This window comes from Macrobrachium rosenbergii, chromosome 19 (assembly GCF_040412425.1).
Source record: "Macrobrachium rosenbergii isolate ZJJX-2024 chromosome 19, ASM4041242v1, whole genome shotgun sequence".
Classification (NCBI taxonomy): Eukaryota; Metazoa; Arthropoda; class Malacostraca; order Decapoda; family Palaemonidae; genus Macrobrachium; species Macrobrachium rosenbergii.
In genome coordinates this window covers 24,834,157-24,847,809 of record NC_089759.1, presented here as the reverse complement: position 1 = coordinate 24,847,809, position 13,653 = coordinate 24,834,157, and the positions used below count along the sequence as shown (strand labels likewise).

The window sequence follows — 13,653 nt, the reverse complement described above, 5'->3', positions numbered from 1 at the left end:
ACATTTGTGTATTTTTATATATTAAGACACGTCAATATGTTCTGTTTCTATGTCTACAGTGATATATTTTTTCATACTGGATAGTGGGATTAGGACTCTCATACTGCATAGTAGGATTAAGTTTGGAGTTTTTCTCCCTTTATGCCATTTTTTTTTTTTAGACATATGCTTTGATTCAAACTGCACAATTTCTGGGAACGTGGTACTGTTTTAGTCTTTTAGTTGTTGTGTAGATCGAGGGGGTCGAGACGTTGCGGGTTCGTGTTGTGGCCGAGGGATTCGTGCAAGGACTCGTCTTTCTTAACTTAGCAAGTTTTCCTCCTCTCCCTCAACATGAATGTTTATGGTGCAAGTCCTACGGTTGTGTTGGTCCTGTCTACGTGCTCAGGACCGGTCAGAATTTACTCTTATCTCTTTCCCGTCTTGTTGGGGGAGGGGTGTGAGTCATACGGCTCACTCCCTTCCCTTAGATACAGGTATGTTTCTTTTTCTTTCTCTCAGGGCAGGAAGTTTATTCCCGTCCTGAGAAGGGGGGATAGAGCATGTTATTTGTTTATTTTCAGGCCCTACAGTTCAGATCTAGTTTGCCTCTGGACTTCCTGTCTTCTTGTGCGTCAGTTGTCAGCCCTGCTGCTCGCCTTGAAGCTGGATGGTGGCGTGTTCCACGTATTCCTTGGGAGCCCCTCTATGTTCTCTTCACTCTCCCAGTGCTACCACTTCACGTATTGCGGTACCTCGTCCACTCATTAGTTCTGGGGTAGAGGTTTGGAACTGAACCATTTCTGTTGGCAGTGTGTTCCTTTCAGAGCCTGGGAGCCCCTTCGATGTGGTGACTTAAGGGGTTGTTCCCCTCCTGGTATGGTCGGGCAATGCCATATGGTTGATGCGCAGTTGAAGTCGTCATTCAGGGGTACCAGTCTTAGATGGACTGCTTCTCCACTGTAGCTTTCTTCTGCTTCATGGCTTCTTGTGGTTGCCCTTTTGTCATATATATGAAATAAACTTGTATTATCACACAGTTGTTAGAATGTATGATTATTCCCGCTCTTACACCTAATAATTTCTGCTTTGGTAAGAGTTGTCTGCTCCTGTGACGTCATGGATTAACTGATTGCTCCAATGTAGTTTCAGTCGATCAACTCTGCCTTTCAAGAGAAATACGACCCATCTTCCGCTATTGCAGTTGTTGTGATATTTTGGGAATTCTTCGCTGTTTCTTCACACGTCTGTGCACTGTGGTGTGGCCCTCCAGTTGCAGTAGAAGTTGAAGAAGAGAATTTTTTGCCTTCGCCTTCTTCGATCAGTGCTCTCCCTTGGCAATGGACTCGGATTTCTTTGTGTGGTGGTCTCTCCCCGGGACCCTGCTACACAGAGCACCAGGTGCACGGTTTTCTCATATTTGGCAAGTTGAAGAGGTAACCTGTCACCTATACTTGTTTCGGGATTGTCCCCTGATCTAGTTCTCCGCTCGTGTTTCTACAACACTCAGGTAGAAGGAGCAGCCGCTTTCGTCCTGTACGTGACTGTAGTACCTTCCGAGTTCTTTGGTTTCTTTGGAAATCTGAGACATTGAGGGTGCTTGTCTTGAGTGTTTGGCTCAAGCAGGACACTCGGTTTTCTTTGGAACTCCGAGCCGATGTTTCTTGCCAGGTGTTCAAGATAGAAGCAGCAGTGGAGTTTCTAGCAGACGTTCCAGTCACAGCTGAAGTACTTTCTTCATTGAACGTGAGCGATTCTGGAGGTTTAGGGACGTGTTCCAGCATAGGCTTTGTCGCCTCAACCCTCGCACGTTCCTGACTTAGTTCCCGTAGTTCCAGATATCCATGGACATGACTAGGTTTGATGTTCATCTTCCCACGTTGAAGAATGTCCAGCCAAGAAGTGATGCACTTTCCGTTGATGTATATGAGGGATTCTGCACGGCCATGGATGTGTCTCCACCTAGGACTGTTGTTGGCTCGATGTTTGAACGTCTGTGACATTCTTCTCCGTCTTCCCACGCTCTTCCAGAAGACCCTCTGATCTACAATATTTCTCAACCGTGTTCTGTCGCATGTACGTGCAGTTGGTTCATACCAGTTGGTCGTCATAAGTTTGGACATGACAGCATGGACGTACGTTCGTACATTGGTATACGATTGTTGCCTGAGGTGGGATGTTGTAGTTGTCTCAAGATAGTGTATCAGGGATCAGACCATCGACTTCGCTCGAGTGAAAGGTTGAGAAGAGAATGGGATGCCCATTCCACATTGAAGTGCAGTTTGCCTTCCGTTCATCGCCTCGTTCGTTCTGTTGGGCGAAGAGCGTTGTTTTAACTTTTGTGGACATCTAGAGTGGAGCCGAATCATGTCCATGGCCGTGCCAGTCACGTCCACGCCTGTTGGCGACAACCTGCCACCATTCGAGGGATGAGACATCCTTTGGCCCTTGTACGTGCTCGTGACTTTATCAAGTCTGTCCGTTGACGTGACTTAACATGTGTGCGGACGTGGCTCTTAACACGTCCACGGATGTGACTCTTCTCATGTCCATGGACATAACAATTCTGAGGACGTGACTTGTCAAGAGCGGGGGATGTTGGGACCCCTTTGTGTTGGAAGACAGACACACACACACACTCTCTCTCTCTCTCTCTCTCTCTCTCTCTCTCTCTCTCTCTCTCTCTCTCTCTCTCTCTCTCTCTCTCTCTCTCTCTCATTTATCACTATAGGAAATGGAGGATTGAAGAATAAGTTCTTCTTTCCTCATATAAAATTGTTGTTATTGATCTCATTCGTATGTAGTGGTGCCAGTACGTGATTATCAGTGCCAATAAGTGGAAATCGCCACATATTTGCACTGAAAATTGCCGATTTTCGTCGCTAGACAAGCGCTGAAAAAGCGGAAATTCTGATAACCGGTGACTGACTGTATTTGTGAAATTCACATGCATATCCTCTTACCTTGGAGTGTCGACCATAGGCAAGAGATCATTCCTCTGCCCAGGGAAATGACCTTCCCAACGTACCCTACAATTTCATGGTGGCCACCAGTACGTGTGAAGCAACATCTCTAGGGTCCAAAGTCATCTATCAATCTATGGCATTCAGGAAGAACCTGTCGATCTGTTACTAGGATAGAATGTAATTGTGCAGTTCACATTCTTATCCTTTTACCATTGGTTGTTGCCTTTGGGTCCTTGGACTCCCTTTTCCTTGGATCCTTGGTGGGTGTGCTCAATAGGTCATGTAGTTTACCCAACTCTTTAGGATAGGTTGCATCTTGCTTAAGGTGTGTGGCTACAAGGAGACAGTATGGGCGGGACTGGCTTCGTACCTTCCTCCTGTTTTCCGTCCTCTTCCAGTGGACAGAGGAAGAGTGAACAAGCCGTCACGAGCTGGACTGATGTGCATGCAGGTGATCTGCATGACTGAGTATCCTGTCTGTCATCCTTTTTTTGTTTAGATTAATAGATGCATTCCCTTCTTTCTCTCTAGCAAGGAGAGAGAAGGACTGACCTCGGGCAAGCCTGTTGGCTTTTTAGCTACATAGTCTTCGACATTTTGGGTTCATCCACACTTTCGATTCAAGGGTTTTTGTACTTCCCTTTGATTCAAAGTGCCCAGAAACCTGGCAGTTGAACATCCCACATGCTCAACAGATCAGAGGTGTGGTATCCTTCCTTTGCTCTTTCATGACCAGGAAGAGTATACCAGGTGAGCCGTACTGCCAGTCAGTTCAGAGAATTACTTGGAATCCTCCCTCCAGTAGTGAGTCCCCATATGTAAAGACCGAGGGTTTGTATTCGTGTAGGAACAAGGGACAAATTTTTAATTAATTTGCATTTTTCCTAACGTACAAACCTAAGGTCTTTACATAAAAGGCCCACCTCTTACCACCCCTCATTCTTTGACCTGGGTCAAAAGGTAAACTGAAGAGATTGAATGCATACTGGTTGGGTAGGTGGTACTTCTGCCCCTGCTATAGGTAACTGTTACCATAACTGCCTTGCAAAAGTTTAATGGCCTGACTTTCCAGCTTTGCCGAAAGTTATCCTTATGTTAAGACCTCCAGTTTGTATTGTTCTTCATTGGGCGAGTGGGTTCCGTTCTCAGCTAGCACTCTGCTGGCTGCGAGTTCGAATCTCTGACCGGCCAGTGAAGAATAAGAGGAATTTATTTCTGGTGATAGAAATTCATTTCTCGCTATAACGTGGTTCGGATTCCACAATAAGCTGTAGGTCCCATTGCTAGGTAACCAGTTGGTTTTTAGCCTTGTAAAATAAATCTAATCCTTTGGGCCAGCCCTAGGAGAGCTGTTAATCAGCTCAGTGGTCTGGTTAAACTAAGGTATATTAACTTAAGCTTCATCAAGGAGTGGGTGAATGTTAAACATATCAGGGGTTGGGGGTTGGTAGCCTTCGAATTTGTCTTGGAATTCGTTGCTGAGCCTCAAAACCCCTTGGTCCATGACGACAGATTTGTTTCCTTTGCCATCCCTTCCCTTGGGGATTTGGTGACAACCATCTAGATGAATTACTACTATGTCCCATCAGGGCACTGCTAGTTATCTAAAAAGTACATGACACCTCAGACCTGGGTGCTGAAGACTTTTTGTCAGCACAGGCCAGAACAAGAAAGAAGTGTCCAAGAATACCATTTCCTTTTGGCTACGTAAAGTGATTAGACATGCCTACGCCTCCTCATCCATTTCTACTACCAATATTGTGCTTGCAAGTGCACACGACATTAGAGGACTAGGCTTCTCCTTGGCATTCAAGAACTTATCTGTTCATAGGATTTTGAATGCAGGTTCTTGGCTTCTCCAAATCACTTTATATCCTTCTGCCTGAGGGACATTGCCCACAGGTCCTTGGATATTTCTTCCATGGGTCCGGTGGTTACTACTCAGCAAGTTGTATAGCTCATCTGGTGCCCCTAGCAGGACAGTTTGTATCTTTCCTAAGATGATGGTATGAAAGTGAGAATGATTGAGATGGCTGGTCTTTTTCCTTTTCCCTTTCCCCTTTCCCCTTTCTTCCCTACCTACAGGCAGTAAGAAGACTGATCCACCATACACTGGAGCTGGTTAGATACAGGTGATTAAAGTAGCCTTACTGTTAGAGTATTTAATAGTCTTCATGAATATATCTTTCAGTAACAAGCCCTTCCTCTCTCTAGCAAGGAGAGAGAGGAATGATAACAAACACGTCTAGACAGCTACCTTAGTTTGTTATCTGAACAGAAATAGATCTTCAACTTCCTCCTATGCAATGAATCTCTGCACTGTATTTTAGCTGTCTTGGGTCCCCTTCCTTTAAATTTTCTTCAGTCGGTTCAAGATTCTCTTACCTCCCACCAAAGGTGAGTCTATCCTAACGTTAAGACCCAGGTTTGTTCCGCATGTGAACAAATGACAAATTTTTGAAGCTAATTTGTATTTTTCTTAGCTAACAATCCTGCGATCTTAACATTTACTGCCCACCTCTAGCCACCCCTCTTTTAGTTAACCCTGGGCTGGAAGAAAACTAAGTATGTCATGGGGTTTGAGATTAGGTTGCTGTACTCTTCCTCCCTCATCCCTGTGACTGATGCAAGATGCCACCAATTCCTTGGATAAACAATTCCTATTGTTTCTTAGTGGGTTCCAGCTGGCACCAGAAGATTTATGCTAATGTTAAGACCGCAGGTTTGTTAACTATGAAAAATATAAATTAATTTTTAAAATTTTTTATTTTTAAATAATTTTTTAATACAAACTCATCAGTCTACGCTGAGAGCCTCCTCTCGGCTCCTCTAGTCCTGTGACAAGTCCAGACAACATGGGGATGACTGCTAATTGTTAGTGGTGCCAGGGTTCCTGGATGTATAATTGACAAGAATAGTGTCTTCATCATCTTCATTATATGGTGTGCCTCTTAGGGTGCAGATAGCACAGATGAACTTGTGTAAACTGATGGGTTTGTATTAAAATAAAAAATGATATTAGAATAAGTTTTCCAAGTGGATAACAAAAAATATTAGAATAAATTTTTTTCTTAACAGGTACCGAGGTGGGCTTGTTTTCTTTGTGCCTTGGGGCTTTTTCTATATCAGAGCCTTGATGCCATTGATGGCAAACAGGCACGTCGTACTGGTACGTCATCACCTCTTGGCGAATTGTTTGACCATGGCTGTGATTCCCTTTCTACTGGTGAGTTTATTTTTTCATAACTTTTAGATTTTTTAGATTTTTAGATTGTACAGCTCTAGAGCTGCAGTATCACAGTTTTTCTTGTGTGAATTTGTAAAATCCCCTTTTTAATGTTGTTTTGCAATGTCTAGGTGTGAATTTTATTGTTGAGTATAGAACTTGAATTGTAGCTCTTTTTATGTATAAAATTAGCATAATTCATGACAATTATATCTGAAATTTAAAAGATATGCAGAATGAGGCTCATCAAAAACTAAAACAATCCAAGTAAAGTGGAAAATGTTTACACTTCCTATAAAGGCACTTTCATAATAAGGTCAAGAAATTTTGTATATATTTTAAGATTTTTTAAAGAGTTTTGAAAATATTTTTGGGTTTTTGAAGAAAATTTTCTTTGTTAATATTTTGTAAACAGTTTTTCTGTTAAATTTGTAATAGTAAATTCAAACAGCATTTGGACATTTATATAAGGAAGCAGACTCCAGTGAAAAACATGTTTTGAATAGATCTAGCTCTAAATTGGAAACCTTGTTGTACATCCAGGAATTAGTGACACCACTGGACAACAGTAAATACAGAAGTATGTGAGGGTTACTGAGTTTTTGACAGGTGTGTTAAATTACGGTATTCAGAGAATATTTCACAATGTCTGAAAACTTAACATACAGTATTCTCTCCTCCCCATGTGAGACAATCCATACTCATTACGGGAAAAATACTGTACAAAGTATGAAATTAAGAAAAGATATAGCCTATGATATTTGTTCCTATGGAAATACAAACCAAGGCATATTATTTAGGCATATTCCTAGGTGTGAGCTGGAATAGTTCACTGAAACCTGTAACACGGTAGTTTACTGGTTGCTGAAGTCAATGAGTGGGGTATTGAAACTTGATAACGAGGTTGTAAACTGGTGGCTAAGGGGGGTTAGTGGGAGGAATTCTCTTACTTGGCATCACCAGGCAGTATTTCTTCAGCAGCCATCTAGTGTGGAATGTCTTGCTGTGTTCCCTGCCTGGACAACTTGGAGCTTTCTTCTGAAGAGACTTCATATGAATTGTGTGCTTTTCCAATAAAGGACGGAAAAAAAATATGTTTGGTGTTGCGAGGTGTGATTGCATGTGTGGGAGCTTCACTTCTCCTCTTATAGTAGACCCACACCATTTTTGCACAACTTGCAAGGGTAGACCCTGCAGTCCTTTGTCATCTTGCAAGAAGTGTGCAAAGTGGTCTCCTTAACAGTGAGAGAGGTATGGTAGTAAGAGAAGAGTGATAAGCATTTGCCGGCTTTCTTGGAAGGGACTTCCAACTTTTGTGACACCTTTCTCCCTGCTTCCTATATATGTACTGCTCTTTCTTAGTCCAGGGAGGGTACACACAGGAAGATGAGTGACCCTTTTGTACTCTCTCATAGTGAAGAGTTGTGTGGCTGGGCTTGTCTCTTCCCATGGTGAGACCCCAACCTGTGTATATGTCTTGCCACTGCTTCCTTCTAGTCACCTCTTATCCTCTAGGTATGTTGTCACCAGTAGAGTGCAGTAATCCTTCAGTTATCCGAATTAATAGAGCCAAGGGTCCTTCTGATAATGGCAAAGTCCGAGTAATGGAAAGTAAAAGAATCTAGGGGTGTTCAAGGGCAAATATGTACCCTTCTTCACCTAACCTTGTCAATACCACATAACTGTAAAGACTCAGTATTCTTATAAACAATCACCATCACCCTTTAAACTGAAATGTTATGCAAAAGGTAGCCTACCATGGTTTTATGACCATTAATGTATTTTTATACAGTAACATCCTTATCAGTTGTTACCATATTGTATTACCATACTTGAGATAAAAATGTGTGAACTATATATCTTTTTATGTTTCATTTCCATATGCCGTGACCTAAATTACCTGAAGCCTTTTCTGTTAGTGTTCTTTTCTGGTGCCCCACCCCCTTTTTCCCATCTTGTTAAAGGAGCAGTTGCGTAAACTATCTGTACAGTATTCGAAAGCAACTGCTATTGCTTATACTTACCGGGTGATTATGGTCATTAAGTCACCCTTTCTGCGGCCTTCGACCGAAAAAACAGTCTCCAGTATTACCTGAGGACCATGATAAAAGCAGGATATTCCTACGGGCTGTAAGACTTTGTATTTAGCAAAGATGAAATGTCAGACTTTTACTATTTATATAATCTCCTGCTGTATCGATTGTAGCCCATTACAAACAATACAAATTACAAACAATACAAATTAACAAGAAGCAAGATGACATAAGAGAATGTTCACTATAGCCATTTAGGGGAAAGGAAACGGATGTGGGTCTCAAATACACGTCAGAATGAATGATTGAAAACTTTGCACCAAGATATCCTTGGTAAGAGGAATAGTGTATACAGCTTAGTCGCACAAAAATGCAAGGAAAGAAGTGGGCACTGTGAAGAGTTCTAGGCATGCCCAGTAAAGGCTTCTTAATGCTGAACAATACAGAGTGGTGTGACTGGGTATTTCCTGTCCAAGTACAATACAGTATATGAGGCAACATATGACTGATGTGTGTGGCAGAAAAGAGAGGTCCACTGTACAGGTGACAATCCTTCCTAACAGCATATATATGAAACTTGGTGAATGAACCCATTATAATGGGTTTGTATGACAAGACTTGTTTGTTACTACTCATCACTTTATGATAGCTATAAATGTTTGCCAGCTCATTTTCCGAACATTCATAAAAGGAAGAAGCACTCGCACCTTGTTTGCACATCCAGGCTCCAAAGCTCCCACTAATGGCAGTAAGGTCATTCCAACTGTGAATGTCAGCACAAGTTCACCTGTTTTGTTTGCTCCCAGCATTTTAGAATTTTCATGCTCATTTCACAATGGAATTGACTTTTACAAAAACAGATGCAGTGGTCAGAGCCAGTGGTGTCTTTCCTGTTTTGAACTACATTTATGTTAAGCCTTATATATTATGAGCTAGCCTAGGTTTTGTTTTGCATTTCTAATATGTATTGTAGAGTTGCTAGGCCCTTTGCATTTTTTTACCCACCTTTTAACATTTCATGAACAAAGTGTTCTTTGAATATGTATAAGAGTACTATAATTTTCTGCATGCAAACTGGGACAATAATGGTAAAGCCCACTCATTATGTAATGTTGTATACAGGGGTCATCCACATCTTCGTAAATCATTCACTCTTCATTCAGCCATGGTTTTGAGCATTGTAGTTTTCCAGAATTTCTTGCTCCTTTGTCTCCTTGTTTATTTGTTTTGAGTGAACCCCTTTGAGTTTGGAAGACTCAGTCCCCAGCATACTGTATTACAGTTTTTAGGAGATCTAGATCCATCAGATCTTTGCAAACAATACACTTGTGGCATTGTTATGAACAAGTAAAGTTTTTATAACTTAAAACTAGCTTTTCATACAAACCCTCAATCATACTTGAATTGCCCATCTTTCAACCCTGCCAGTTGCGATTAAGTTTCGGTAGTGTTATGAGAGCATTTTCTTCTTTTATTTATGAAAGACTTGGAGTCTTAGGTTACATGAGACCAAACAGTACTTAATGAGTAGTGTTTTGACAAGTGAGGAGAAGAATATCCTCTAGCATAGCTGCCATTCAGTTGTGGGTCTCAATGCTACTGTGAAGGTTGATACTGTACATTCATTAAACAATGGTTTATATATATGAAATATGAAAATATTTTAAGCAGATATTTTATGCACTTATCATTAACCCTTAAGGGACGGGCTAATTATATATCATGCACACCTCCAGACCGGGCAGACTTTAATGTTGGCTAATTTAAGAAAAAAACACATCAGTGGAAAGTGGAAGATATGTAAATGCACATGGTGTAACAAAAAAAAAAAATCCTAAAAAATTTTCCCTACCTTCTAAGGGAAGTTGAAAGTAGCTATTTACAACCCTGTGTGGGGCCTCTTTTACAAAACACTCATAAATTTTACCAAGTTATATGTGTTTTTTCTAATAATTTATTTTATTTTATTTTGTAAAATTATAATTATAGCTCACACAGTATCATAACAGGTAAGAACTAAAATCAGTAACAAATTCTGAGTATATTTGTTGTAAAATATTTATGTAAATTTATTGAGATTGGGAGATGCAGTAGCTTTTTGTTAGGTATACATGTTTTTTCTAATATTTCTTTGCACTTTTCTTTGCAAAATTACAATTATAACTGACACCATATCATAAAAGATAAGAACTAAAACCAAACAACAATCCCTGGGTTTATTTATGAGCAAATAAATAAAAAGACATCATGGGAGAGAGACGAGCAAGACATCCCCCCATCAAGTCAAGAACAATACTGATCTCCCTGAGACGCCCACTGACTGAGCTGAGCTGAGTCTAAAGTTGCCACCAGTCATTTATGGGCCACTGAAGTGATGGAAACTCTTTCCCGCTCGATACAGCCAAATTGTATGGCGCATAATATTCATACTCATATGAGGACTCCTGTCCATCGCTCAAAGCCTGTTATCAACACTCATATGAGGATTCCCGTCCATTAAGGGTTAATAGTGCAGTACTCTTTAGTTATTAAAAATGTTCATTGTTGATTTCATGATTTTGTAACTTTATTACATGTAGGCTCATCTGTCAGAGATACTTTATTTGCTTTTATTAAAACAAAGGGAATATGTTTGCTATTATCCCAACGAAAGGAAATATTTGTTCTAATAATAAATCAGCTGCCCACATTTGTTTTACCTTCAAAATCAGTCTAAAGAATTATGCTCTGTTTCAGTTTTTGTTTCCTTGGGTGTGGCTTGCTCTGTTCGACTAGGAACACATCCCTACTGGATGTTTTTTCAATGTATGATGGCTGTTACCCTCTTTTATTGTGCCCACTGGCAAACATATGTGTCTGGTAAGTAACTACTCTTTTGTTTGCACTGCACTATACCTTTTTTTCAGTTACATAAATATGGACTTGTCCATAATTTTGGATTTATCACTATGCTTCTGCTGCTTTTGTGGCTTTGAAATTAGAGCAAAAGCATTTTTAAATTTGACTCGTTTTATGTTCTGAGCTCATGATGCGTATTTAGTCATTCATCATGCTTGTAATAATAATAATAATAATAATAATAATAATAATAATAATAATAATATATATAATAATAATAATAATAATAATAATAATAATAATAATAATAATAATAATCATAATAATAATAATAATAATAATAATAATAATAATAATAATAATAATAATAATAATAATAATAATAATATTGTATTGGAACTCATGTTACATTCATGAGGATGAGAATGTTATCCTGATCTCTACAATAATTCATAAACAAGATCTAAATGCAGTTTTGGACTCCTTGTAAGATGAGAAATATGGCAGGAATATAATCGTTATGTGTATGATTTAATACTTCATTCTGTCTACTGGGAGTGGCAACACATCTGTGTACCACTCTTGTTGGGGTTAGAGGGTAGGATTGTTCACGTCAGCTAGAATAGAGATGCTAATGCCTCACTTTCATGTTGCCCCATGGGATCATAAAATCATTTACCCATGTTGACATGAAAAAAATAAATAATGCTGTAGTTTGCCAGCTTTGTGTTGAGGCAGGATGCAAGGAGATCTAACAGTTGTGTACCCTAGCACCTTTCAATACATTCTGGAGGTTTCTTGGGAATAAGGCCATGAACATCTCTGTCCAGTGGCACATAACAAGAGCCTACCCCTCATTTTTCATGTAGTACGTTGTTGTTTTGCATGCCATGATCCCCACTGCCAATGCATCCAGCTGATCTGAAAGTTTTCATAGGGTTAGATGAACAGCTTTAAACTCTAGATGGTTGTAGGAGTTTCCCTTATCCAACCAGGGACCAGATCCATTTATCAACAAGATACATGGAGATGGAGTTGTTAAAGGAATATGTATTAGAGGTTTCTTATGTGCCTCCGTCAGGAGAGGTCTGACCATCCATGTTGAGTTGCCACCGGAGGAACCTTAGCTTGTACCTGAAATGTGGTACTAGCTTCTTCTTATGATGATTGATGTAGCACCCTTGTCCTTAGTTTTGTAGAAGCTGATACATGTTTAAAGTTCTACAGTAACATCAAGAATTTTTGGATCCCCTCCATTAGCATACTGTGTGATATGGTTTTGAGATCCATGCCTGGATAAGGCATTGACCTTGACAGTTTGAGGTTGGCTTTGTTCCAGTTGACTCTTTTAAGTGCAGAAACTGGCTGAAAAGGTGCTTTAGATGAGTGCAGGGCTCCTGGGACATGACTGCTGTGACCAGCCAGTCATCTAAGTACTTCAACAGTCTTGATACTTCTTTTTTGAGCCGAAAAAGCTACTATGCTTGGAATACCTTGGCCATGTATTATCTGGAGAACAAACTGTGCATGTGCCAATGATGCTTCTCTTTTAGATGTTGTTCCTTCTCAGTGCCTTATGTTTGTAGATGCAGAATCCTTTCCTTGAATAGCAATCTGGCATGTATTCATGAGTGTAGTGGGCTTTAGGATATGAAGTGTAACCCATCTGAATGATTGCTAGTCGATTTAGAACACTTTTGCCTTTGCATCCTTATTTATATTTAAATGGTATGGTTTGAAATGTCAGTGATGAAGCTAATATATCCAAGTATTGTAACTCTTTTCTTCTTGTTTGGAGTGCTGTTCTACGGTGTGGTCTTCTGGTAGTGATTCTCACCTCAGACTCTTGGATAGAGTTATATCATCAGTCAAGTTAATTTTGCCAACTCTTAATGTTTACTTGTGGCAAATGCCTAGAATAAATTCATTATTATCGTTGCTTAAGATGTGCTACAACGACAAACATCCTCTTTTCTTTGCCTGCCCTAGGTGTTTTTGCTGCAACAGGAGGCAGACTGCTACCGCCAACATTGTGTCATTTTTTATTATCTTCTGAACTCCAAATGTTTAAGTAAGGAATAAAGTCATTTCTGCTTTATGCTTTATGCTGAGGACTTATATTTATTTAGTTATTTATCACCTATTCCTATAACTTGCCTCTCTCTGCAGGCTGATTTCCCTTTGGAGCCCTCTTGGGCTTTTAGTTTGTTGACTTTGTCCATAAAGGTTGTTAGCTGAAGATTTAAAGAAGGAAAAAGAAAGCCCTTATGGTGGCTCACATGTTGAGGACATGTCTGGCTCTGATGTATGACATGTTATTATCTGACCCTTGTGAGGAACTTCAGTTGGGTGAGCTGCACTCATAAAAAGAAGAGCACTAAAATTCCAGTTTATGTAATACTAGAGTGACATTCAAGTCATGGCAAGGAACTGAGTTAACAGTGCAAGAAATTATTTGCTTCTCAGCTGATACCTGTAAAGACTGAGAGCGACGTACTGGTGAAGTTTAGGCTTAATAGTGCTTACACTCACAAGTCCATTTCAGGAGTAGCTGACACCTTACTATGCTTCTCACTAAAAACTGGGTCGCTACCTGCCAGTTTTGGGGTTT

At 40.1% G+C, this 13,653-nt stretch overlaps 1 protein-coding gene across 10 annotated transcripts in view; it reads left to right on the top strand.

Annotated features, from left to right (window-relative positions):
* bbc (choline/ethanolaminephosphotransferase 1 bbc) overlaps positions 1-13,653 on the top strand; it is a 72,469-nt gene that overhangs the window by 11,788 nt on the left and 47,028 nt on the right. For all 10 annotated transcript variants that reach the window (XM_067121308.1, XM_067121306.1, XM_067121305.1 and 7 more), the window contains exons 3-4: positions 6,024-6,171; positions 10,941-11,063. In XM_067121308.1, coding sequence (XP_066977409.1) covers positions 6,024-6,171; positions 10,941-11,063 — 271 coding nt within the window. The remainder of the gene's footprint in view (positions 1-6,023; positions 6,172-10,940; positions 11,064-13,653) is intronic.